The sequence below is a fragment of the Aspergillus melleus genome (genome assembly GCF_016097325.1).
Source record: "Aspergillus melleus strain CBS 546.65 chromosome Unknown contig6, whole genome shotgun sequence".
NCBI lineage: Eukaryota > Fungi > Ascomycota > Eurotiomycetes > Eurotiales > Aspergillaceae > Aspergillus > Aspergillus melleus.
The window spans coordinates 2,114,320-2,138,580 of NW_025763375.1; the positions used below are offsets into that span (position 1 = coordinate 2,114,320).

The 24,261-nt window shown below is 47.8% G+C and overlaps 9 protein-coding genes and 1 non-coding gene across 10 annotated transcripts; 5 read left to right on the plus strand and 5 right to left on the minus strand.

Annotated features, from left to right (window-relative positions):
• Positions 1-202: 202 nt before the first annotated feature.
• LDX57_010460 (phytanoyl-CoA dioxygenase family protein) lies at positions 203-1,254 on the minus strand (the record flags this gene model as incomplete). Its single annotated transcript, XM_046092211.1, has 3 exons — positions 203-554; positions 612-987; positions 1,050-1,254. 3 exons carry the CDS (start codon positions 1,252-1,254, stop codon positions 203-205), a joined length of 933 nt encoding a protein of 310 aa, XP_045948189.1.
• Positions 1,255-1,922: 668 nt separating this feature from the next.
• Positions 1,923-3,196, plus strand: LDX57_010461 (uncharacterized protein; the record flags this gene model as incomplete). The annotated part of the gene is made up of 5 exons (XM_046092212.1): positions 1,923-2,192; positions 2,260-2,434; positions 2,499-2,671; positions 2,726-2,825; positions 2,889-3,196. 5 exons carry the CDS (start codon positions 1,923-1,925, stop codon positions 3,194-3,196), a joined length of 1,026 nt encoding a protein of 341 aa, XP_045948190.1.
• Positions 3,197-5,143: 1,947 nt separating this feature from the next.
• Positions 5,144-5,371, minus strand: LDX57_010462 (uncharacterized protein; the record flags this gene model as incomplete). The annotated part of the gene is made up of 2 exons (XM_046092213.1): positions 5,144-5,218; positions 5,279-5,371. The coding sequence occupies 2 exons, from the start codon at positions 5,369-5,371 to the stop codon at positions 5,144-5,146; spliced, it is 168 nt and encodes a 55-aa protein (XP_045948191.1).
• A 279-nt stretch (positions 5,372-5,650) lies between these two features.
• LDX57_010463 (uncharacterized protein) lies at positions 5,651-6,433 on the minus strand (the record flags this gene model as incomplete). The annotated part of the gene is made up of 3 exons (XM_046092214.1): positions 5,651-6,085; positions 6,133-6,261; positions 6,317-6,433. The coding sequence occupies 3 exons, from the start codon at positions 6,431-6,433 to the stop codon at positions 5,651-5,653; spliced, it is 681 nt and encodes a 226-aa protein (XP_045948192.1).
• A 654-nt stretch (positions 6,434-7,087) lies between these two features.
• Positions 7,088-10,147, plus strand: LDX57_010464 (non-ribosomal peptide synthetase; the record flags this gene model as incomplete). Its single annotated transcript, XM_046092215.1, has 1 exon — positions 7,088-10,147. One exon carries the CDS (start codon positions 7,088-7,090, stop codon positions 10,145-10,147), a length of 3,060 nt encoding a protein of 1,019 aa, XP_045948193.1.
• Positions 10,148-13,679: 3,532 nt separating this feature from the next.
• LDX57_010465 lies at positions 13,680-13,751 on the plus strand. Its single transcript has one exon. It is a non-coding gene; the product is annotated as a tRNA-Glu (tRNA).
• A 93-nt stretch (positions 13,752-13,844) lies between these two features.
• Positions 13,845-14,947, plus strand: LDX57_010466 (uncharacterized protein). The gene is made up of 2 exons (XM_046092216.1): positions 13,845-13,945; positions 14,083-14,947. The coding sequence occupies exon 2, from the start codon at positions 14,296-14,298 to the stop codon at positions 14,869-14,871; it is 576 nt and encodes a 191-aa protein (XP_045948194.1). The 5' UTR covers positions 13,845-13,945; positions 14,083-14,295; the 3' UTR covers positions 14,872-14,947.
• A 2,421-nt stretch (positions 14,948-17,368) lies between these two features.
• LDX57_010467 (uncharacterized protein) lies at positions 17,369-18,439 on the plus strand (the record flags this gene model as incomplete). Its single annotated transcript, XM_046092217.1, has 1 exon — positions 17,369-18,439. The coding sequence occupies one exon, from the start codon at positions 17,369-17,371 to the stop codon at positions 18,437-18,439; it is 1,071 nt and encodes a 356-aa protein (XP_045948195.1).
• Positions 18,440-18,872: 433 nt separating this feature from the next.
• LDX57_010468 (RTA1 domain-containing protein) lies at positions 18,873-19,735 on the minus strand (the record flags this gene model as incomplete). The annotated part of the gene is made up of 2 exons (XM_046092218.1): positions 18,873-19,546; positions 19,621-19,735. The coding sequence occupies 2 exons, from the start codon at positions 19,733-19,735 to the stop codon at positions 18,873-18,875; spliced, it is 789 nt and encodes a 262-aa protein (XP_045948196.1).
• A 2,240-nt stretch (positions 19,736-21,975) lies between these two features.
• Positions 21,976-22,170, minus strand: LDX57_010469 (uncharacterized protein; the record flags this gene model as incomplete). The annotated part of the gene is made up of 1 exon (XM_046092219.1): positions 21,976-22,170. One exon carries the CDS (start codon positions 22,168-22,170, stop codon positions 21,976-21,978), a length of 195 nt encoding a protein of 64 aa, XP_045948197.1.
• Between the last annotated feature and the right edge of the window lie 2,091 nt (positions 22,171-24,261).

The following is a 24,261-nucleotide window of genomic DNA, read 5'->3' on the forward strand; positions in this document are numbered from 1 at the left end:
TAATCAAACTTTACTACCATATGACTACTGTGGGATCGGGAACTGATAGGATGTGCCATGAGTCATGAAATACTGCATCAAGAATGAATCACTATTACTAGCAGTAAATGAGCCTGAAATCTGCAGTCTTGAATCAACGTCAACACAAGGAGCTAGGAAACTGTCCGGGAAAACCACTCAGCGTGAGTACATAGAGTCCAGGCTAGAAGTCAGTGGGCCTAGTTTTGCTCAGCAACTCAGGGTAAAGCACGTAAATCGGATCCAGTTGCTGAACTTGTCCTGCAGCCGGTTCGCTGATGGCATAGCCGATGAAATTCTGCGTAGCTCGGTCATACTTCCTCACGACGTCTTGGGGGACAGCCAGGAATTGGTTCTCTTCCTGTCTCAGATAGCCTCGAGTGGCAAACGTTGAGTACACGAGGCGCCTCTGGTCCGAGGTTGTGTTGTTTCCTCCGCCATGATAAACAGAAGCCATCATAAGAAAGGCATCCCCTTTCTCCATCTCAGCGAAAGCACAGTCTTTCAGGAGGGGAGGGGTCTGTCTGTTCGAGTCCCTGAATGTCACGACCAAATCAGTTAGATGATGTCTCACTATTGCATGGCATACGTACCATAGATGACTGCCCGGAATGAATTGGGTAGCCCCGTTCTCCTTGGTGACCTTGCAACCTCCAACCATCATTCCAACTGCTGATTCTCGGTTCGCATCACGAGCATCGTCCCACACGTCGATCTCGCTCAGGATATTATGGTTCACAAAGGAATCGCGATGCAAAGGTTGCGCCTTTCCACCGGGCCCAATCTCCATGGCGGTGCAGGACATAGCGTAGGGCTTGGAAACCGACTCTTTGCGTTTGTCTCCCCACCAGAACCAGCTGCGCGTGGTAAGGAAGTGATCACAAACAGCTTGAAAAACGGGATTCATGAGCTGGGTTTTGGTGTACGTAGGGCTGAGGGCGATCATGGATGGTGCCCGCCGCGTTTCCTCTAATTTATGGTGTAGAATATCAGCATATGGTGACTTTTGAGGGCTAGAGATATTTCCATACTTGGAAAGAACTCGCCATCCCAAGGCAAGTCTTGATCGAGTCTATGTCTTATCTCCTCGGTAGTTTTGTCGACATCTTCGACAGGAATTAGCCCCTTGATTATGACTCCCCCGTCGCGCTTGAGCAGAAAAAGGATGTCCTCCAGTGGAGTATCATTGGGAACATTCTGAACCCCAGGCTGGTACTTTGATGCAGATTTGCACATTGGAGCTTCTAAATAGGATGAGACTAAATACGCTTTGAGATTGAGGGTTGTGGATGAAAACTCGTATCATGGACCTACCGATACCATGCTTTATGTCTTAAGACGGTGTTGACATCCGTGATGCAACACTACCCCTCACATCCAGCTAGTCGGAGCTATCGGGGCTGAGTCAACCTTGGCAAGGTAATTTATGAGAAAGAACTCCGTTTTGGTGAAAATATTGGGCTTTTAGTAATGCCCTATGCAGTGCTAGTCAAGGTGGTTCTTGTCCCGACTAGTCCGTTGGAACCAAAATATCGTTAGTAAGTACGCAGACAAAGAAATGTAAAGTTGATCATACGAATGTGGAAGGAGTAGAACGCCTCCTGCGTCATGCAAAGTTTTGCTGACTGTGAAATATTGGCCGATAATTATAAAACTTAGGCAACGTGCAGGGTCATGCAAGCTTTGCCTTACGTACCAAACACTCACCACAACCCGTATGATATTTCATGCCACTTTGACATCTGAAATAGCAGATAGCATTGTTCATCCCGTCCCAGGACGATATAAGAGTCTTTAGGTGGCAAGTCCTTTGCGCAAAACAGTCAAGGGTCGTTGCAATCTCAAAGGCACGTGGAATAACCAACCCTAAGCAGAAAAGGACATCTCTCGACACCGCAACCAAAATGATGAACAGCGACAAGTATGCGATCCCCGTGGACTCTGTTGTTATGGTAACCGGAGCCAATGGTTACATTGCATCCCATGTTATAAATATCCTGTTGCAGTTAGGCTACAGGGTGAGAGGTACAGTGAGAACCGAGAAGCCATGGTTAGACAAGTACTTCCACGAGAGGTATGGGGATGGAGTGTACGAGTCTGTCGTCGTCCCTGCATTGGATGATCCAGTCTCTTTGAGCGAGGCCATGGAAGGTGTTTCAGGGATTGTTCATATTGTAAGTCTAACGTTTAGACATGGAGGTAGTAAGAGCGCCCCCTGTATACTTACGCTTTGCGATACAGGCAATGGACTTGTCTTTTGGCTCCGACCCCAGTGCTCTCACTTGGGTCAAACAAGCAACGGAATCCATGCTCAAATTGGCGGAGGACAAGAAGACGGTAAAGCGGTTTGTTCTGACGTCATCCAACTCTGCTGCCCATTTCCCCACGCCCAACGTGCCAGTTAGGATTGATCAAAGTGAGTTCTCAATTTGACACGATATTATAAGAATTATTCACCAGTCCTCTGATGTTGGTATTAGATACTTGGAACGAAACGTCTTACAAGGCAGCGTGGGATGAGTCCACTCCTCCAGAGAAAAAGGGATATCATGTATATGCGGCCGCGAAAACCGAAGCGGAGAGGAGTGCATGGGAATGGGTAAAACAGAACCGCCCTGGATTTGTATTCAACAGTGTCTTACCGGATGGAAATGTGCGTATTTACTAGAAGATCCCATACCTTTGGCCTGTCCACTGACATATGTAGTATGGACGGATTTTGCTTCCCGAGATATTCGGCTCAACAATGGGCTCGCTCCGAAACGTCCTCAAAGGAGATGACACAATCATGCGCAGGTTTCAACCACGTGAGTTCCAGAAGCAATACTGCCACGCAAATCTGGGTGACTGATACATTATCTGCCCTCTAGAGTGGTATATCAATGTCGAAGACACCGCACGTCTACACGTTGTCGCCCTTCTTAATCCAGACGTTAAAGGTGAACGGATCTTTGCATTCGCAGCTCCATTCACATGGATTGAAATTATTGGAATTCTCAGAAAGCTCAGACCAGATAACACGCTGATACCGGATGCCCGCGAGGATGAGGGAGAGGATATCAGCGATGTTGTGTTGGCTCCCAGAGCCGAGCAGTTGCTTCGCGACTTTTTTGACCGCCCTGGCTGGGTTGGACTAGAGCAAAGCATTGAAGAAGGGCTTGAAGGCATGGAAGAGTAGTCGGGAATATCTTTACATTTACACCTAAGTGGTACACGCTCTAATCATTTTCTGGTTTCGCAAAGCGACTTCCAAGGAGAATAACACCCAGTAGAGCACTTGTAACAACAGCACGAATCTAGCAACTACTAGTAGACAATTTTATATCGAGATACAGATTGGTTCTGTATTCTATAAATGTTTTATCGTCGATGAAGAATTGCGGGTAATTTCACAAGAGTATGGCATGCTAAAGTCTATCGCTGACGTCATAGACTCGAAAAGGATCACTTTCGAATATTATCTGGTAGCATGATTCATGTCAGAGCAATCGCAATCAGAGTCAAACAATTTGTCATACCGTATCAGCAACTAAGATATCTCACCTGAGAAACATTTGTTCCCAAGCGCATATTGAGCGAGGTCAGCTAGAATCACAACGGTGTCCCATGCTTGTTAGTCGCTCGTGAATTCCCAAGCCATGAGACGCTGGGCTGGGATTTTAGTGATTGAACTAGTTACAAAACCCTGAGATGCATACATTGTCAGATATGCAGTGCTACCTTAGATAAGATGGAAATTTTCTCATCATCAACCGTGTTCCAAACAGCATTACCATGTCTGTTGACATGAGATGCATCAACAGCTTGCAATGTGAACTACGGAGCAAACCTTCGTCATTGTAGCTAGTACATTGTGAAGCCACTGCCACCTGTGGCTGACTGTGTATGCTGCGATGATCTTATCAAGCACGTATCCTCTAGCGGGATTTAAGTTGGCCATGTGTAGTATCCGGGTGTTTGGTGGCACATTGACTGACATTATGTGACGTACCCCACAGTTATGCAGTATATCGAGCATCGAGAAAAGACTTTACAGGTTGACATGAACCTCGCAGTTCGGATTGCTTTCTTGATAGCAGAAATAAAACCCGCAGAATTAAAATCTTGACATTCGAAATCAGGTAGTACCACCCTAAGGATTGCAAATATGGCTGCTTTTGCTGTCCAAAGCGCAGGTGTGTAACAATACGTGACTAGCCCATAGTATGATTCATGAAAAGAATAATCGGATGCATTCGTGATAGCTTTCTACAGTGGCACTGTACTCTCTATGACTATTTCGCAGAATAGCCGCTGGTTTTACGTGGCTGCCAGGTAGCGCACTTAGACAGTTCCATAAGCAGTTATGCCTTGTCCTACTGATAGCTCAGGCTCACCCTGCAAAGCGTGTAAGTCAAATGTAGAAGCGCCGTCAATACTGGGGTTCCCTATTAGTATACGAATTAGACAAAAAGCAGTGCATGCGTGCATGCAGTTTGATCTATAGCAGTCGCCACTAGATGTGAATGATGCAGAGGCTACCCGGAGGCGAGACAAGCCAATGCATAGCCCGCTTTATAATGCTCATGTAGCCTGTACCTTGTAGCCAGTACTCATATTGACGTCATATATATTTCGTGGCATGGTAGATTTACGGTCATTCCAACTGCAGTAGGTGATCACACTGGTTTGAATGGACTTATTCAGGCTGGTACGCAGATGATCGCCATCTGTGATATGCCACTATAGATAGAGAAAGGTGAAGGATTCACATGCACTTATACAACTGTATGCTGGCATAGCACCTGAATTCGATACAATCGTAGTACGGCTCAGGTGTTCGATAAAATCCATTGTAAACTTAATATATCGCGGATGATTCTCGTGGATAGGAGATACAGTTTATCATCCTGTATGCAGATTGACACGAGAGAGCACTCTCATTGTGGGGTCATCCCTGAAGGAAATTATAATTGGCTGTATGCTTAGGTACATTGGTCATGGTAACAACTTCTTGTTTGGCAGAGGAAGCGGAAAGAAACGCAGCATGTCTGAAAATATTCAAACAGAGGAAAAGTGACTGCGAAAGGTGTTCTGCAACTTGATGACCATCCTGCGCAGGTATCCAGCTTCAGTTGTAGCAGTGTTAGGAGCCCCCTTGCATCGCCGCTCTCACGATTCCCTCGGCCTTGATTTGGAAGTCGCAAAATATCTGGATTGCCTGTTGTACTATTTAGAACGTAGACCTTTCAGGGGGGGGAAATCAAGAAACAAGTCATACCTGGGAGATTTTGAGTTGTGCCTTTCCATCGTCTGCGTGGGCAAAATCCATTCGGTATTTAGATTCTTCGTCAATGTAAGAAGGATATTCCATATTGTCTGTTTCAACCAACTGTTGGTTAAATAGCGATGCGTTTTCAATTTCAGACTCCACTCTGCAGGTAGAATCCAACAACTTCAAATCATCTGGGACGATAGTAAAGGCAGCCACTCCTGCCAATTGAAGAATCTCATCGACCCCGATGTTTGCGCACGCTTTCACTTTTGTTGGTAAAGAGCTTTGATCATACCATCTTTGAGCTCTGACACACAAGTCAAGGAGAGGACTTTGGTCGCGATAGCTATCCAGCTAAGTGGGTTAGCAACTCAAAACCTACCGCAAAGGCGTAAGCGTGTAGGAGAGATCAGACCTTTTGTCAAACAATGACTTCAGCTCATGGATGAAAGGAGAGATGGACACGCATCCCACTTCACCCGCCAAAACTGCTTGCTCCATGGTAAACAAGGTTGTTCCCAATGTCTTTATGCCATGATCTCGAAGTTCGCGGCACGCTTGGAGCCCTTCCCAAGTTGCTGGTACCTTCATGACCAACCGAGTCCTATCGAAGTTTGCATCCAGAAGGGCGAACAGTTCATGAAATCCTGCGTTGAAAGATGCCACGGTCAGTATTTCATCTGCCGAAGGATAGTAAAGCTCACTTTTTCCAGTCGCAATAATCCTCTCTTTCGAATACGAATACCACGGGTTAGCCATAACATGAATATCTCCTTTCACGAATGGGCGGATCTCAATTGCCATGTATACGGCCTGTCACAAGGTCAGGTCTATAGTGGGTATGGATATTTCTAACATACCGCAGCTTCAACCGCAAGCTCCTCCACTGTGACTGATCCAAAGTTGCCATGTTCCTTTTGAGCGAGCTTGATTGCCTTTTCCAGGACCCCCTTCCTGCCCTCCTTTGATAACTCATTAAAATACTCGAACTAAGACATAATTAGTCATCACTAGATGATCTTGGAGACTCGAAGAAAAGATTACCTGATTAGACGTACAATCGATACAGCCTCGAAGCTCACGGGCAGCTTCAATGTCAAAGGTGTCGAGGTCAACTTGAGTCCTCGAGCGGAAGTACTCCAATAAAGTCGTGCCGGACATGTTTACTGTCTTTAACGTATAGGTAAGTGGTGTGCTGAAAGTCTGGATGTGCGAGGTCTGGAGCAAAGCCGGTATACTAGGGCGAGCTTTGGTCTTTAACGAGGCAAGACCCGGGAACAGCTCTATACATGAAGTGTCTAAATATAGAACCTCTCGACTTCTAGCAGTGGGCAGCAGAAGGCCATGGTCCCAAAACCGGTTTCTCATCAAGCCCTATCATGCAGTCATACTAATGATGCGAAATTGTTGGATATCACATTTTGTTACACTTGCAGCTGGCTCGTATGGCGCATGAACGCCACTTCTGCACGGCTGGTCAAGTTACGAAAGTTTGCATAGTATCCCTAAATTGACTGCATTGCCGTATAGTTCATGATGCCAAGGGTGCACTCGTAGTCAGAGAGCACTATCTCTACTGGAGATTGGATCACGCCCGGATATCTCGGAGTGACGAAAGACCCAGCTGGTATCGTCACATGGCCCCGTAGTATCGAGCCAATTGTTGGTGTTGTTACCTTAACATCCTGCGATGATCCTGATGAGAGGGAACTGAGCGCAAGATCCCAAGCTGCTTAGTATTTAATCGCAATTGAAGGGCAACACTGGTGGTTTCACAGTCAAATTGGTCATCGACGTCGTGTCAAGTTTCTAAAGATGTCTCGCGATAGCCGGCTAGGTGTTGGACTAGCACAGTTTCTCCAGCAACAGTTCAAACGTTTTGGGAATGATGTCGCTATTGAGCATGGTGTCTATCGTGTCACGTTTACCGAGGTACACAAAAAAGCGTCCATTCTGGCTGTTCAGCTTCGGAAGCACGAGGTCCGAAAGGAGGAGCCAATCGTCATCTTGGCCAACAGGGGAATAAACCATATTATCTCCCAAATTGCTGTTGTATACGCAGGATGCACCTGTGTTCCTCTGGATGTTGACTTGCCCGACGAACATCTTCTGAAATTTCTGACAGGTTGCTCAATTGCGTTGACGGACCCAACAAACCAGGGGCGACTGCCGACTCTGCACCATGTCATTGTTGATCATGCTGCTATACCTATGAATGACATCGGCCTGCCGATGGATGTATCGAATAATGGGAGGGAATGTCGTTCTCATATGATGTATACCTCGGGATCGACCGGACGCCCAAAAGGTGTCCAGGTTTTGGCCGACAGCCTGATCAACCTTGTTTTCAATCACTTCGCACCTGTTAGAAGAGGCTCTCGAGTTGGTCATGTATGCAATGTGGGATTTGATGTCTCGCTGTGGGAGATTTGGTCAGTGCTCTTGGTTGGAGGCACTTGTGTTGTTTTTGAACGGCACGAGATTCTGGATCCTTTGATCTTTGAGCGGCGACTGAAGAGTGACCGCATTGACGTGATGTGGCAAACAACGTCACTACTCGCTACTATCGCACATATTTGTCCCGACATATATTCCTATGTGGACACGCTTCTCACTGGTGGTGAGGCAATAAATGTGCATACTATCCGAACAATCTTCGAGAATGGCCCGCCTCGACGTCTCCTGAATGTTTATGGACCGACCGAAACAACAATATTCACGACTTACCATGAGATCCATCAAAATGATGTTGACAGCGGTCATATACCAATCGGAAAGGCATTGCAGAATTACGACACTTGGGTAGTGGATAAAAATCTTCAGCCCGTTCCGTGTGGGTCTATCGGTGAGCTTCTGGTCGGCGGGAAAGGAGTATCGCCTGGCTATTATCGACAGCCGGAAAAAACATCGCAGGTTTTCGTTCATGCGCCGCATCTGCTTCGAAATGGTCAGAGTAAGGAGACGCGGTTCTATCGCACGGGGGACCTTGTGCGAGAAACAGATACGGGCGATCTTTACTACCTTGGACGTCGGGACCATGAAGTGAAAATTCGTGGTCAGCGAGTCGACCTGGAATCGATCGAGGAAAGTCTTCTGGAGACACAGCTACTCTCGTCTGCAGTTGCGCTGAGGGTTATGCTAGAGGAGCCCGCGGGAGGCTCAATCTTGGTTGCATACGTGGTCCCTATAACCCCTGATGTCACGGCTGACATGATCCGGGCAGCTTACACTGCTCTGGGGCCTCAGTTGATGGTTCCTCGTTTACAAATTACCGAGACAATTCCGCTCACATCAAGTGGTAAAGTCGATCGAAAACGATTAATCAACGATTATGTTCGGCATCTTCAGCCACTAAGAAACGGCTCGAGTGATATCCAAACAAACGGAGACCATGGTGCAGAGGAATACCTCAAATATTGGTGGCGAGAGCTTCTCGGATGTTCGTCCAACTGTTTTAGTGGGAGTGACAACTTCTTCTCATTAGGCGGTACTTCATTGCAAGCAGTCCTTCTGGCATCGAGGATCAAACAGTCCCTGGGGTTGTTAATCCCCGTGGCCGCGTTATTTGACAACCCCACGCTACAGGAGATGTCGGATCTGATAACCCAAGCAAGAAATGGCGTGTCGTCACAACATGAGAGTCTATCCGAAGCTACGCCTTGGCTCGACGACTGTAACCTAGGCCAAGGACTCGAACCTACGGGGACCTCGTATCCAGATTGGACCAGCCAGGAAGAGGGGAGGGTTTTCCTAACAGGCGCAACCGGCTTTATTGGTGCATTCTTTCTCGTGGAGATCCTTGCACTGCCAAATGTTCAGAAGGTGGCATGCCTTGTGAGAGCCCCAGGCCCTCATACTGCTCTTTCTCGCATTCGCAATATGCTCCAGCGCTATAAATTAGTCCTCAGTCCGGACAAGGAGGCTAAAATTATACCTGTGCCGGGTGACTTTGCCTTGCCCAAACTTGGCCTTGACGAGAAGGGGTATGAATGGCTTTCTATGTGGTCCAGTGTGGTCTTCCACCTCGGGGCTCATGTCAATTTCGTCCAGCCATATTCCACCCATCGCGCGGCGAATACTTTTGGAACGGTGAACATGATTGAATTTGCGAATTCTGGGCGACTGAAGCCACTTCATTATACCTCCACTATCAGTGCCTATGGACCAACCGGAATGATTACAGGAAGTACTGAAATTCCTGAGATTGAGAGGCCCGCATCTCATGCCGCCGCGGTGCGATACGATACTGGGTACGCCCAGAGTCAATTTGTGGCCGAGAGTATCATCTGGGATGCAGTGGACAGGGGTTTTCCCATTACAGTCTATCGTCTGGGTTATGTGCTAGGTCATAGTGAGACTGGAGTCATGAATTTAGAGGATTTTATCAGCCGCTTGATGACTAGCAGTATCCGGTCAGGTTGTTATCCCTTGCTCCCTCGGCACCGCAAGGATTTGGTACCGGTCGACTTTGTTGTTTCCGCTCTTCTTCGTCTATCATCTCATTCCGGTTATGCCGGTCATGCATTTAACCTGGTGCACCCAGATCGCGATTCCGCTATGGACCTTCCTCTAATATTCGAGGCGATTAACCAGCTGGGTGGCGAACGCCGACTGGTTGGGGTGCAATACTCTCAATGGCTAGAGAATCTGGCCAATGTCCCTGATTGCCCTCTCCTGTCTCTGATGCCCATGCTAGTGGAGAGGGTGTGGAAGGAGATGAGCAGGTGGGAAATGCAGCAAGACATGCCGACCTTCTCGACTGAAAATACGCGACAGGCGCTTGCAACACTAGCCCCAGAGCTATTACTTTGCCCATCAACATCATCAGTCGTCGCGAGATACTGTCCCGAATGGATTACAGCTGCTTCGGCATGACCCAATTGTTCTTTTTGCATTTTTATCCTTTTGTGGTGGAGGATGAAGCTTTTTGCTTTTGTAGGAAGATCGTTTGAGCGACCGACCTGACGGAACTGTCTAGATAGTAAATTTATTCAGGACCAATAAGCATTTTTCTGTTCATGTGCCATAAACAGCATATAGCGCGGCTAGTTTCCAAATCATTCAGAGCACGTGGCTATGGTTGCCAATCATCTCACTCTTTCACCAATTGTATCCTAGGCATACGTCTCAACTGCGGCCGAGGAGGCTTGCTCCTCAAGGTACAAACACGTCATCTTGGTGCATATTGATAGGCCGGAGCAGTAGCTCTTACGGCGCAAGCGGCTGGGCCGAAAAAGAGCACTATTTGCTGACAGGGACAGTCTGAAAATATTTCACCTTTTACTTTCAACCGTGTCTCGGTCATGCATGAACTTCTGGTAGTTGTATGTTAGTTTGCTGCAATCCTTGCACGATGACAACATCTACACATACTATGCAAGAACCATTCAGCTCTTCATATCTGTATGATACAACCATTCCTTTCACCATGACGTCTTCCGAGAGTCTCTTATCAGAGCAAGCAAGCGGAGTTGACGCCACCTTACACAGCTCTCAAACTTTATCGAATGTTGTGTAGCCAGTCCCTTCGTGTTAGCTTCAATTCAGAACGAAAGCTGAATAAGCTGACACACCTTGGTAATATGTGGAGGCCAGCTGACCATACTTGCTTACAGGTATTGGAACGATATTTGTGCCTCCTCCCATTCAAGCCAATTCAGTGCTGCTTGCATCAATGGACGTCCTACTAAGTCTACATCGCAAAGCCCAAATTGAAAGACAGAATTTGAATTATGAGAGCGATGGATTGCTTGTAGTCCACCTTGAAACGCCTCAATTTGTCTATTCCAAATGCTGATGTATGCTTAGTAATCTCTTTTTCTCACAATAGTGAACGAGTCTATGAGTTGTTGTTGTTTCTTCTTCACTACATTGTCGTGAACTTTTGAAAACACTGGATTCTGATTTTCAATAAGCGGCACATTCAGGATACTACAGAATGATTCATGATGGTGTCAAGTTGGGTAGTCAATATGGACAGAGATGGCGATCCTCCAGACTCTTCATTGTTCTTGTGACATCTTTGGCTTTGTTCTCTGGTGAGAAGAACGTTGTCTCATGGAGGCCGAGGGTGCTCTAACAGATTTGTATAGACACCTTTCTTTTCAGCTTCATCATACCAATCTTGCCAACCATGCTTGAAGATCGACTACATCAACCCCATTCAAAAACACAGTTTCTCACATCTGTGGTTCTCGCTTTGAATGCTTTGGTATCTATTGTCATTGCGCCCATCACGGCTTGGGTAGCGGACCACTCGCCCAAGAAAAACCTGTTTATGGTGTTTTCTTGGATCCTGAATGGCATTGGAACGATAATCACAGCTTGGGTCAATTCACGTGGGTAGACGATACGCATAATTTATCAGCCTAGCTAATAGCATTGCGGTTTAGTCACAGGACTCTTCATCGGCCGACTCGTCCAAACAATCGCCGGTTCGCTGATATGGAACGTGGGAATGGCCATCATAGCTGACACCGTCGGGCCTAATAATCTTGCCAAGGCTATGGGTTTTTCGATCTTGTTCATCACTGCCGGATTACTGTGCGGACCGGCTGTGTCAGGCTCGCTGTACCAATTTGCCTCTTACTCGACAACATGGGCCAGCACATTTGTGGTTTCAATCCTAGGCATCATTCTCCAGTCATTGATCATTAAACCATATTATCATGAAAAGCGTCCAAGGAGTCAAGAGTCACATGGCGAGGAGGAGTCAGACATCGCCAGACCCGGTAGCCCATTCTCAGGGCATTTCTACGATAGAAGTCCGCTTCTTCCTCCGACCTCGCCCACCCTAAGGCCATCATACCAATCTCTGGCCGACCAGCAACGCTGGGGGTCTGTACCCAACGATTCGATAGGGAATCAGCCCGTCAGACATAACGTTTATTGGATGATGCTTCGTAAAAAGCGAGTCAGCATGGCACTGATTGCTGATGCATTGTTTGCCATGCTCATAGCGAGCTTCGAAACTACCCTCCCCATTCATATCAAAGCCATCTTTCACTGGGAGTCACTTCAAGCGGGCCTATTGTTCTTACTTCTTCAGATACCTTCTTTCATCCTCGTTGTGCCCGCAGGGTGGATGAAGGATAGAATCGGCATGCAATATCCCGTCACTACCGGATATTTACTCCTAGCTCCGTTCATGTGGCTTCTCGGAGTTCCGGGTGATGATGGATATGCATGGGCTGGGACTGGCAAAACTGGTCAAATTATCTATGTCATCGCGTTGGTTGGCATTGGGATATGCAGAGTCCTGCCACTGGGACTAGGGGCTGTGGAGGTATTCAGTGAGTAGAACGACTTCATCATCTAGTACCATCTGCTTGATTACTCACGTATCGTGCGCTTTAGGGGGAGCAAATGAGCTCGGCTCAGAATACCCGGGCATATTTGGTCCTTACGGCGGGTACTCACGCTCATTCTCCTTGTCCAATATTACATGGAAACTGGCTATGTTTGTTGGGCCACTGATTTCAGCTGCTTTGACTCAAGCGGTCGGGTATTACTATCTTAATCTCTTCCTTGGTACGTGCCGATGTCCACGACGCGGTCAATCAACTCCTGTGCATGACCTGATAATCCATCTATTACAGCATGTCTATGCCTTGTTATGGCTATCTGCACATTTACGGTTCTTCGGGAATAGCCAGTATCCCAAACTGAAAATTTACTACAAGGTAGAGCGTGCAGGGTTCATGTATCGGGTCATGTTGGGGCGCCCACGGGGTCAGGTCGCGACTGGAGAACTGATTTGTTCGCCTAGAGATTCTTCGATCCCGGATCAGCCCAGAGCAGTGCAGTGGGTATTTGTGCAGTTGCTAGCCGCTCGTTGTCCGCACGACAACAACATGATGAACCATTGTTTAGGCTTTTTTAGGCCATTTCACACAGCCTACAGTGTAGTACATCTGAGAAGACTCCAATCTACTTGGTTTCTTTGTACGACTTGTGGATCGTGGAGGGGTTGAAATAGATTTTGGTTATATGTATTCTGACCGAAAGAGGTGAAGGCCCGGGCATTCGGGCATCGAAGAGGGAAGCATGTCTGCTAATATGAGTGATCTTGAATAAATTGCGTGTTTGGAAGGCTGTTCGGGCGTGACTCGCCGTGACGGAAGGAGGTTGTATATAGTGCGGATTGTAGGTGGGTTCTGATCGGGGTTTCGACGGTCAAAGTCACCGCTGTGGGGCGATCATTGCGATGACCCATTAAACCCTAAAACGAGTAGTTCGAGCTCCGGAAATGACTTTCATACTCTACTGATTCTCGGGAAAAGAGTGGTTGCATTGTGTCGTGCAGATAGAAGATTTATGGCAGTTATACGAGATACCGTGCAATAAAAAGGGTCGACTTTTGACTAAGGCTTATGGGACATAGCAGTTAACTTGTTATTCAACAAGATCCGATATGGTGTAATGGTTAACATCGCCGTCTCTCACACGGCAGCTCGGGGTTCGATTCCCCGTATCGGAATTTACAGTTGTCATTTTTTCCAGTGGCTAGACGCACTGGTAGTACGTCCTATACATTTTTTTGTCTTTTGATTCTTCCCATGATGGGCGAAACAAGCTATTTTGAAACTCTAGAGTCGCTCATGATCCTGTTTGTTGGACCTCGTCCTCACTCTACATCCGAGAGAGTGCGGTCTGTCAATTATAACCCTACGGGCTCGGTCACATACCCTAATGAAGTGGTTTACGTATATAACTCACACGACTTTGTCGTCTGCAATTATGCCCCTTTCCAAAATATTCGTTCGACCTCTCTAGAGCAGGAATTTGCAGCTGACACCTCAGGCATACAGGGAACTCCCATTTGCCTGAGGCATACTTCTTTGATCTCATCACGTGAACGGCGCTCGCGTAATTTTTGCCCAAAAAAAAACAAACACCGGCATCGATAGTTGTCCAAGCATCGTTGAGAGAACGCGTCCTCCGGTGATCGAATCGCAAAAATGTCCCAAACACCAGAAATCCTTCTCCTGAGTCTTACCGGCCGCGAATGCTCGGATGATTAGATGTACTCGCACATGATTTTTGATCTCGCCGACCGATCGTACCTGAGAAGCGTAAAATCAGTCAGTGGTGCAACCAAATATCTGGACAGAATTACTCCCAAGGCCATCATTGTAACCGATGAGGGCTTAACCGAGAGCAAGCATGAAGCCGTGCTGGACAGAATTCGGGAATACGTCAAAAATGGCGGAATGGTGATCATGGGGATTTTCTTCCCCAGTTTTACTCCTGTGGACAGCTTCAATAAGTTCTTCAACCAATCATTCGGTCTGATTTGGCGTGCTGGAGACAATTTCGTGTCTACTGACGAGTTAAACCCGATCTGCAGTCTTCCTGGGGACGCAACGAAGCATTCGTTCCCAGCGTCATACACCAGCAAGGCCGTCCATATCCGTGACGCCCAACCGCACGAAATTATCATGGGACCTCTCTCCGGCGCGCAAACACAGTCCCTTGTGTCTTCGGCAGGCCCAGGCGGCGAGTCCCAGGCTGTGGTCGTAGGGGCCAAGATCGGGGATGGCTACTTGGCTACATCGGCGATGTCCGTTCAGAAAAGAAAACTGTGCAAGTTATTATAGCACTATGTGGTCTGCCTCATCGCGTTGAATCAGATATATGGGGGTATTATGGTTACTGATATACGCGCGCTTGAGGGTCAGGGGGACATGAATAGACAACCTTTGTCAAGATTCATGTCAATTGTTTAGTTTTCAACTTCTCATCAGAGAAATCCTGCCTGTCTCAAGGCTTGCCGACAACTTTGTTTCTTACCTGTTCATCCTATAATTCCGCCCAAACTCGTGAGATTTGGAGCATAAATAGGCAAAACTCCTGTATCATAGAGGAAAGAGTTCTTTTAATATCGCTGATGTGCGCGAGACTACCGATGATGATAACATTATTGCGCGTTCGGAGAGCTCACAGCTAGTAGTTCTAGTGGATGTAGTACTCCATCCCGTCGAGACCATCAACAGATATCTCTCAAAAGTTCAACTCCAAATCCTTTCTATGGCTTGAGCTAATTCCCTTAGATTGTCCCGCATAAATTGGAGCACAGACGCTTTGCTATTCTTAATAGGCTTGGGTACGCTAAGCGGACGTAGCGGCTACTTAAAACAGGCTTAAATGATGAAACACACTAACCACCCGTCTGGCCCCAGCCTTAGGAAGCTGACGTGCCCTCTCCATTTTCTGGCGTGAAATCAACTTGATAGGTCATCTAATGTGACTAAGTTAGCGCTTTCAGTACCAATTGCGGTGCTTTGTCGTCCGTCGTTTTTGCCCCCTTTCCTTCCCCTTCCCCGTGCTTTTTTTATTTTTAGTATTCTATGATGACGATTGGATATATAGCAGGATAATTCAATGTTTGAAGGATATTGTGCGCGCTACGGAGAAACTGATATCGATTAATCTAGACCATTGACACATCAGATTCCACACACATGATTCATGGGCCCCTTTCCCCAAGCCTTATGCTTGCTCGGCCTTTGGCGGACTGAATAGAGTAACGCGTTTGTAGATCGCAAGAATCATCTGAGACATTCAACTGAGATCCCCAAACGCCAACATGCCTTAAACAAACCTTATTCTTATTCATTGGATCCTGGAGACGACTTCATATGGACGGAGCGACATCGCACTCTCATTTGGCTCCAGTTGACAGAATTCTGACCGAGTGAACCTAGTGGACGACTACTTGTTTTTCATTCTTGTTAGCCTGTCTACCTAACATGGAGCAATGCACGGAGCAAATTTAGCCGTGGCATTCCGGTCATGGATGTAGCGTCGTGCTCTCCCGCCACTTTTCTTTGTCTTTAGATTTTTGCCCGAGAGCACCTTATATATATGAAGCATATAGGCGACCTTTCGACACCTTATCTTCTCTCGGCAACGAAAATTATTGGTGGCATTTGTCGTATGCCCTATTATGCCATCGAGCCAGCATCGATTTTTCCTGGAGCCGGAAAAGCCGACATGTATCGCTAAACCTTAAGGATATCGCACCACTGCTTCAGCCCGTCTCCGAAAGCCCTAAATCCTCCCCTGAACACCGGGCCCCGTAGTTTTTGCGGGAAATTTTTCACCGGACCAATGCTCAATAAGCGTAACCAATTGGACGGTCCCATGCCCGCCCCCCCCCTCTTTCGACTGCCGTCTATCTAGGTGCCGCCTTCAATTTGCACCAAGGGGGACACGGATTAATAGGCGCCGTGGTGAACGACTCCGGAGCCTGGATTCTAGAGCGGAATTTTACTTAAACTGCGAGCATGATTGGATACAGATTATCAATTGGGTTATCGGACCCACCACATCAGTGGCAGGTGGATTCGAGTGAAGCTGGATGCAGCCGAGTAGGCAGACCAGGAGCTTCGACACATACAGTGTCCTTCACTCACGCTTGGGTAAGACAATCGCTGTCATAGATTTGCCACCGAGAATCCTGAACACTGATTTAAACGTCATAATAAGCATCAAAACACCAAGTCAAGCACGAGTCTGCTCGTCTCATCATTCTGTGGATACACTGGTTGACGCCAGCCCCGTGGGTCCTTGTCCAATAGCCATTCTGCACGGCCCACATACCATACGCAAGACAAAACAAGTTGTGTTTAAGGATCAGCCCCTACACTCTGCACGCTGCTTTTTTTTTTTTGTGGACACCCCTGTCGAGCACTCAACGTGAATCACTGTACCTGGCTAACGTAGGTTCCAGACGTGTCCACGACTCGGAGCTCTCGATCCTCATTTGGCTGTGGCGTACGGCACACCAGGCTTGCTTTTTCGCATAAGCGACGTGGGCCATGCGATCTGCTACTGGATTGCCTCTTCCAGGACGCTGATGGCTCCGGAGGTCATAGCGATTGTTGAATTGGGCTCTTCGATGTAGCTACCAGCAACACGGTAGTCTATTTCCGTTCGGAGGTTGTAGCCCTTGGGGCATACAGAAAGGGTTATAAATTGGGCCATGCCGCCCCCAGACATACAGCAAACCATCACTGCGATCATTCATTTCTTCATCACTCTTTTTTATACCAAGACAAGCACTTCTATTCTGTCCTTACGTTCTGTTTCAACATGAAGTTCACTGCTGTCGCTTTCACTGGGCTGGTCGGCTGTGCCGCCGCTCTTCCTCACTTCCCTTTCTTCCCTGAGCCTTCTGGCCCTGTCCCTACTGGCACTCCGACTGGTTCGCTGCCTCCTCCTCCTACTGGCACTGGTAGCCTCCCTCCTCCTCCCACCGGCATCCCCGGCTCCGCCGGTCCTCAAGAACAGGAGGGCTCCGACATCCAGAAGCGTCAATTCGATGGTGCTGCTCCCACTGGTACCTTCCTGACCGCTCCTTCGGGCTTCCCTACCGATGGCCCTCACGGTCACCACGGCCACCACGGTCACGGTGGTTTCCCCTCCGGATTCCCTGGCCCATCCGGCTTCCCTTTCCCGTCTGGCTTTCCCGAGCCCTCTGGATTCCCCGAGCCCTCTGGTCCTCCCCCCCAGGGTGGGCCTGAGCCTTCCGGACAGCCGGGACCTGAGCCCTCTGACCAGCCCGCCCCCTCCGGCTTCCCTGGCGCCGGTGCCGGCGAGGACGCTCCCACTGCCACTGCCAACGTGAAGCGCCAGTTCGGTGATGTCACCGGTTTCCCTGACGCCTCCGGCTTCCCTGAGCCCTCTGGTGGTCCCCAGGAAGGTGGCCCCGCGCCCTCCGGATTCCCTTCCGGCTTCCCTCAGCCTTCTGGTTTCCCCGGTGGCCCTGAGCCGTCTGGACAGCCTGGACCTGAGCCCTCCGGCCAGCCCCAGCCCTCCGGCTTCCCCGGCGCTGAGCACGGCGAAGCCCCCGCTCCCACCGGCACTTTCAACGAGAAGCGCCAGTTCGGTGAATTCCCCAGCGCCCCCGAGGGCTCTGGCTTCCCCCAGCCCTCCGGTGGTCCCCAGGACGGTGGCTTCGAGCAGGGTGGCCCCGAGCCTTCCGGCCAGCCCCAGCCCTCGGGATTCCCCCAGCCCTCCGGCTTTCCCGCTCCTTCTGGTTTCCCTCAGCCCTCCGGTGGCGCTGAGCCCTCTGGTTTCCCCAGTGCCGGATTCCCCGGTGCTGGTGGCACCGGCGAGGAGGCTTCCGCTCCTTCTGAGACAGCTGCCGCTCCGTTCAACTAGATCTGATGATCTCGGGGTTCGGAAATCGATTGTTCTATCGGAGTATCAACGTCATCGTGGCTAGCTGGTCGTGTTGCGATGGTTGATTCTGCGTTTAAGGGTTTAATTAGTCTTGAATGCGGGGCGATGGAATCATTGATTGGAAGGCTGAGCTTGTCTGCATAATTTCGTTCTTTTTTCTTTGTCTAGTGTCACTCGTTGATTGTGGACTTGGTCATTCTTTCTTTGGATGATAGAGTGGGATGTATCTAGTTCATAGCCGAATAATATTAAAGAGCAAAAATCTGAAATGTTCACTTTCAGTATTTGTTGGGATTTTGTGATTATTCTATGGTAAACTACCGATAATCTGTGTTATAGAGATGCTGGATGCAGGAAGGCTATTCATGAACGTTCTTTAAAACATGACTCAATGAGAAAAACTCTACAATAATTAGTTCTCCAAATCAAACCCCCTTTCCATCCTCTTCTTCTCCCTTTTCCTTTCCTTCTTCTGCTGCTTGAGCTCTCTCTTCTCGGCACGAGTTAACCTCGGAAAGTCCGACCTCTGTCCCCGAATAATATGCCCCGGATGAAACACGTTCAGCGCCAGCAGAGCCAAAAACATCGGTGCCGCATCCAACACATACTCATACGACTCAGTCGTCAGAACCGGATTCGTCTCATCATACCCACGCGCATACTGACAGAGCCGAAAGATGATCCGAACGGAGATCATAGCCAAAGCAAAATAGATGGCATAGAACAGTCTCGAAGGATGGAATAGACCTTGTCGGACCGGCGCCTTCTCGTCGTCCCCACCCTCCATGTATCTTAACGCGGATACTTTCCGTTGGAGCTTGATGGTTAGGGCTAGGAAACATAGGATAAAGAGCTCTTGCATTCCGATACCGCCCATGTAGAGGTGGAGCCCGAGCATGACGAACTTGCGCCCCATGCTGTCGTTGGTTGACATTGAGGCGCCGGCTACTTGGACTAGGAATGCGAGGATGTCTAATGCGACGAAGAGGAGTCCGTAGCGGCGCGCAGAGATCTTTGCGAGTCTTTGATGCGGTAGGAAGTAGTAGATCATTCGGCCGAGTGTCATGTAGATGAATGCGTTGATCCCTGGGCGCCGTCTTAGCGAGACTTTCTTCGATAAAACTCTAGCAACCCTCGTAGGAGTCGAATGGAATACTTACAGATGGGTGCAAGAAGAAAGAATAGCTCGTACATAGTACCCCAAACGTCTTTATTCTGCTGACGAGTCTGCATAACCCGGAAAATAAACGCTAAGAGCTCCCACGTGGCGCCCATGATGACTACCCATGCGTAGCGCTGTAAAGTTGTGAGTAGGAATCAAGTGCGAGGAATTATTTAATCTGACCTTATTGTACAAAAAAGCCTGAAACGTATGAGCCAATGTCGTGAGACCAAATAAAACAGAGAACAAAATCGCTGCCCCGAAAGACGGCTCGTAGAAGAGAAGCGAGCCGCATGCCTCTGGAGGTAGATATCCATTTTTGCCGGGGGCGATATCGAGACAGGTAGGAGACGGCGTCGCGGAGGCTGAAGTTGTCGCCGTGGGTGCCATGTTTCTCTTGCGTTACTCTGCTGTTTGTGAACTTGAACCATGAGGAATTCATGCTCTTCTTACGGTTTGACGGTAGCTATATATGCCTACAGGAATTTGCCAAGCTCGTTTGCTTTTCGTTCTATTGTTGGGGCCATGATCCCTCAAGGCATCCTTATATCTTAGTACAATCAGATTTGTCTAGGGTCATCAACAAACTCAACTTAGTCTCAACAGCAAGGGCAAGGCCGATTTGTACTCTGATTTTCGATGCAGATCGATTGGCAAGGCTACGCTAAAATGTACGAGGACCCACCGGCAGCAGGAATGCGCGCTAAAACACACGACGGATCAATCTTAGGCTTTCACACTTAGGCAGTGATGATGCTGTTAGTTTTTCTTGTTATGAGCCTCAATCTGTTTGGATGCTAATATAACTGATCCTTCGACAGCGGCAATTTGGAGCTCACTAGGTGGTTGTATAGCAAGGCTTTTATTCAATCAACAACATCATTAATGTTGGCGAGCCCCTGGAGCTCAAGACGTTGATGCCTGAGGCTCCCGGGGACTTGGCCGAAGAATAGGGCGAAACACCGCACTGCCTAAGCTCGCATAATAAAAGGCCTCTCTCTCTACTGCTTACTCAGTAGTTTAGGATAGTATCGCATATAATCAAGGCCTTCTACCGCTACATTTACTACACTACCCCTAGACCCCGTACCTAGCCTCCTACACCCCTGGTACTCATTCTCATTCCTTCGCCGTGCCCAGAGCCTATTTACAATAGTAAAGATCGAAAATCCGGAGTTTTGCCAAAGAAATGCCCACATAATCTTCAATCTAAGTTTCTCGACAGAGACACTATCCAAGTTCCTGATCGTAGTGACGTAGGTACATACCTCCGCGGGGTTAAAACATCAAATCGGCACCGGTGTGGAAGAGCACCTGCTTGCTCGCCGTCATGGGCACGTCGAACACGACTCTAAGAGGGCAGTCTTAGAAGATTTTTAGAGCCTGGTGCTCTTCCGGGCATTTGAAAACTGGAAAGTCCAATCGGGACTAATAACTAGAAGTTTAGGATGCCATCGTACAGTCTTGGTAGACACTGGCTCACTGGCTTTTGAAGGGATCCTTACTCTGGCGGATTGGAGAGCTGATTGACGGCTAATCGAATTCTGAAATTCACAAGCTAGTCCGACATCCGAGCGACCTCATGATGACAGGCCTTGGCTCAAGCTAAGCCACAGGCTAAGAGAGATACCCTTGGTCCAAACTTTGTTATTATTGTTTTCCTTACCTTGATCTGGAATGAAATAAACGGCTCCATCTCCACTCATCCCGGCCCTGAACGGACTTTTCCATAATTGCGCGCCCAATTTGGCAAAAAATCTCGACTCATTCGCAGTTGCCTCAATACGAATCGCACCCCCGGATTTACCATGGGACTCCGATCAGTCTGGACGTGTCTGGTTACTTTGGTATCTGCCAAAGTGTTATTTCTATCTTAATTCTTACGTAACAAAATGCCCTACAAAAACGGGATCTCCGCGGAACATCGATCAGTCGATGGGCTGCCAAGACAACCTAGTAGACTAAATTATACAAGTAAAGCCGTAGCAGAAAGGCCAGACTCATGATATCATGCTGACGGATAGAGGTCGTGAATGTTACTCTGCGGAGCCCCTCAGCACATTCACAGGGCCGATTAAAGCCTAGAACTGGCGTCTTTTGATACCAGAGATCTTGACTAAAGTTTTCCTAAATCACAAAACGAATGTAATTCGGATGAATCCGTTGCGAGCTATCTGAAGGTAGACATAAGCAGCGAATATGACACACAGAACGGATTCGTCCTAGGAGTATTCTCCAACAAATTTCAACCAAATAGCCTGGTTGTTTGATAAATAGATCTCGGTAGTCTCCATTCCGACCTGCTTCGACAAACATTTGAAATCGTGGCCGTAATTCATCAAACATACAGGCTTCAGGATCCCAGCGCCATAGTCACCGCTCCTAAGACTCCAGCCTGCGAGTAGGTCGACTTCCTCATCTCGCTCGACGTCATATTGAGAGGAGGACCATATTTCTTTACATGTTCGTCGTATTCTTCCGGGGTGTAGTCTTTGGGATCTTTGGCCGGTTTGGAACGAAAGGCCTTTTTGACGGCGTCGAAGCCCATCGTGGTAGAGATTGGTGGGGATCTGATAATAGAGTGGCTGAATAAGGTTTGCGGTATATTTAAACCTTTTTTTACAAATTCGATTCTTCCAGAATTGAGGATCCATGGGTATTGCTGTCTCAGGGTCTGGAGCGGTTTTAAATAAAGCTGAGTTGGACACTCCTTTACCTCCTTGGCATTGCGTCATGCACGATGCACCGCCCCTGGGGCCGCCCGTTTCCCCGGCCGTCGGTCAATAGTTTCATGTGGACGTTTAAAGTTTCTTTATAGAGTTTATTATATGACGGGGGGGGAAACGTTATGTGTAGTATCTACTTGGAAGTTTGATAACAATCCACTGGATAGTTTCACCGGTACGGCATGATCTGGACAATAGCTGAGGGAATTATGTATACAAGACCGCGCAATTACAAAACCCAAAATGTCTGTCTAGAATTCTAACAAGAGCTTCTCAGGCGAATTTCAAAGACTTCTCCGTAGGCCTGGTTAATCGCGCGGGATCAGAGCGAAGTTATGGTGTGGGGCTGATAGATATCATAGGCCAGTGGCCCAGTGGGTCACATACCTTAGGTAGCACCAACATTTCACTCGGAAATCTGATTCGACAAGGGCTCAAGAAACCTGGCATATCCGTGGCCTCCGGGATCCTGCGGTCCACCCACCGCCTTTTCGGCAGTGGGTGGACCGCAGCGAAATTGAAGTTTGCAGCGAAATTGAAGAAATGAAGCAATTTTTGAACATTTGAATTCTCAACCGCCCAACATGACGAAATATAGCGAAGAAGTCAGAAATCAATTATTTGAAGCTGTACAATTCGCTCAACGCGAAAAAAAAACCGAATATCGCGAAAATTGCGCGAGAATTTAACGTTCCTTATCGCACATTGCATGCGCGTCTTTCCAAACCTCCTTCAACTTCAACCTCGCGTATCCCACACAACAAGACTCTGGAAGAATATCAAAATGAGGCTTTGAAGCAGTGGATTGCTCAAATGGATAATATTCATCTTCCAGTTACGACTCGCATGGTCACGGACTTCGCAAATCGCGCTTTATTTCGCGCAGGATCAGAAAAGCGCGTCAGCAAATGGTGGCCATATCGCTTCGCTAAAACATTGCCTCCACACCTTCAATTGAAGCCGATGAAACAAAAAACAAAAGAGAAGAAGCGTTTGACTGCTGAGAATACTGGATTTCTTCAATTTTGGTATCACCAGCTTTCTCGCGTGGTTGAAAATCTTCCTCCACGTCTCATCTACAATTTTGATGAATGCGGATTTCAACCCGGTCAATGCAAAAGTCAACACGTTTTAGGATCCTCGAAAAGACCTCCTCCTGATCTTCCTGAGGCTGAAAAAACTCAGAATATAAGCGCTGTTGAATGTATTGCAGCGGATGGCTGGGTAATGACGCCGCTTTTTATCTTTGCAGGTGAAAAGTTTATGGAATCATGGTATACGCATGATAATTTTCCAAATTACTATACAGCGGTGTCAGAAAAAGGCTATATCAATGATCAACTCGCGCTTGACTGGCTGAAGAAATTTCATGAAGAAACAAGTGTTCCTGAACGCTTGAAAAAAAATGAAAAACGCGTGCTTTTATTTGACGGTCATACGGCTCATCTAACTCTCGAATTTCTGCAGTTTTGTGAAGAAAAAGAGATTATTCCTTTCGGCTTTAAACCTCATACAACTCATCTATGTCAACCGCTCGATGGAAATCCTTTTCTTACATATAAAAATCGATTTTATTCGCAGAATAATGAGATTTCACAGTATGGAGGAGTCCCTGCGGGAAAGTCCGATTTTTTGAAGGATATCACAGCCGTACGAGAAAAAACCTTCACACAACGAATAATTCGTCATTCCTTCAAAAAACACGGCATTTTTCCTGTCAACGCTTCACTGATCATTCAACCGCTTTTAAACAAATTATCGAGAAATGAGACCTCTATTTCTGAGCTTCATAAATACGAAGAACGCACACCTTCACGATCACCGGATATCGGCTCTTCAAACATCGAAAATACGCCTCCAAAAAGCGCTGAAGCAATCGAAAAAAATAAAAAGAAACGCTCAAGGCTTTTACC

What these genes read in the sequence shown, in the direction of transcription:
- LDX57_010466 (XM_046092216.1), top strand. Translation starts at nt 14,296, where the DNA reads ATGTACTCGCACATGATTTTTGATCTCGCCGACCGATCGTACCTGAGA.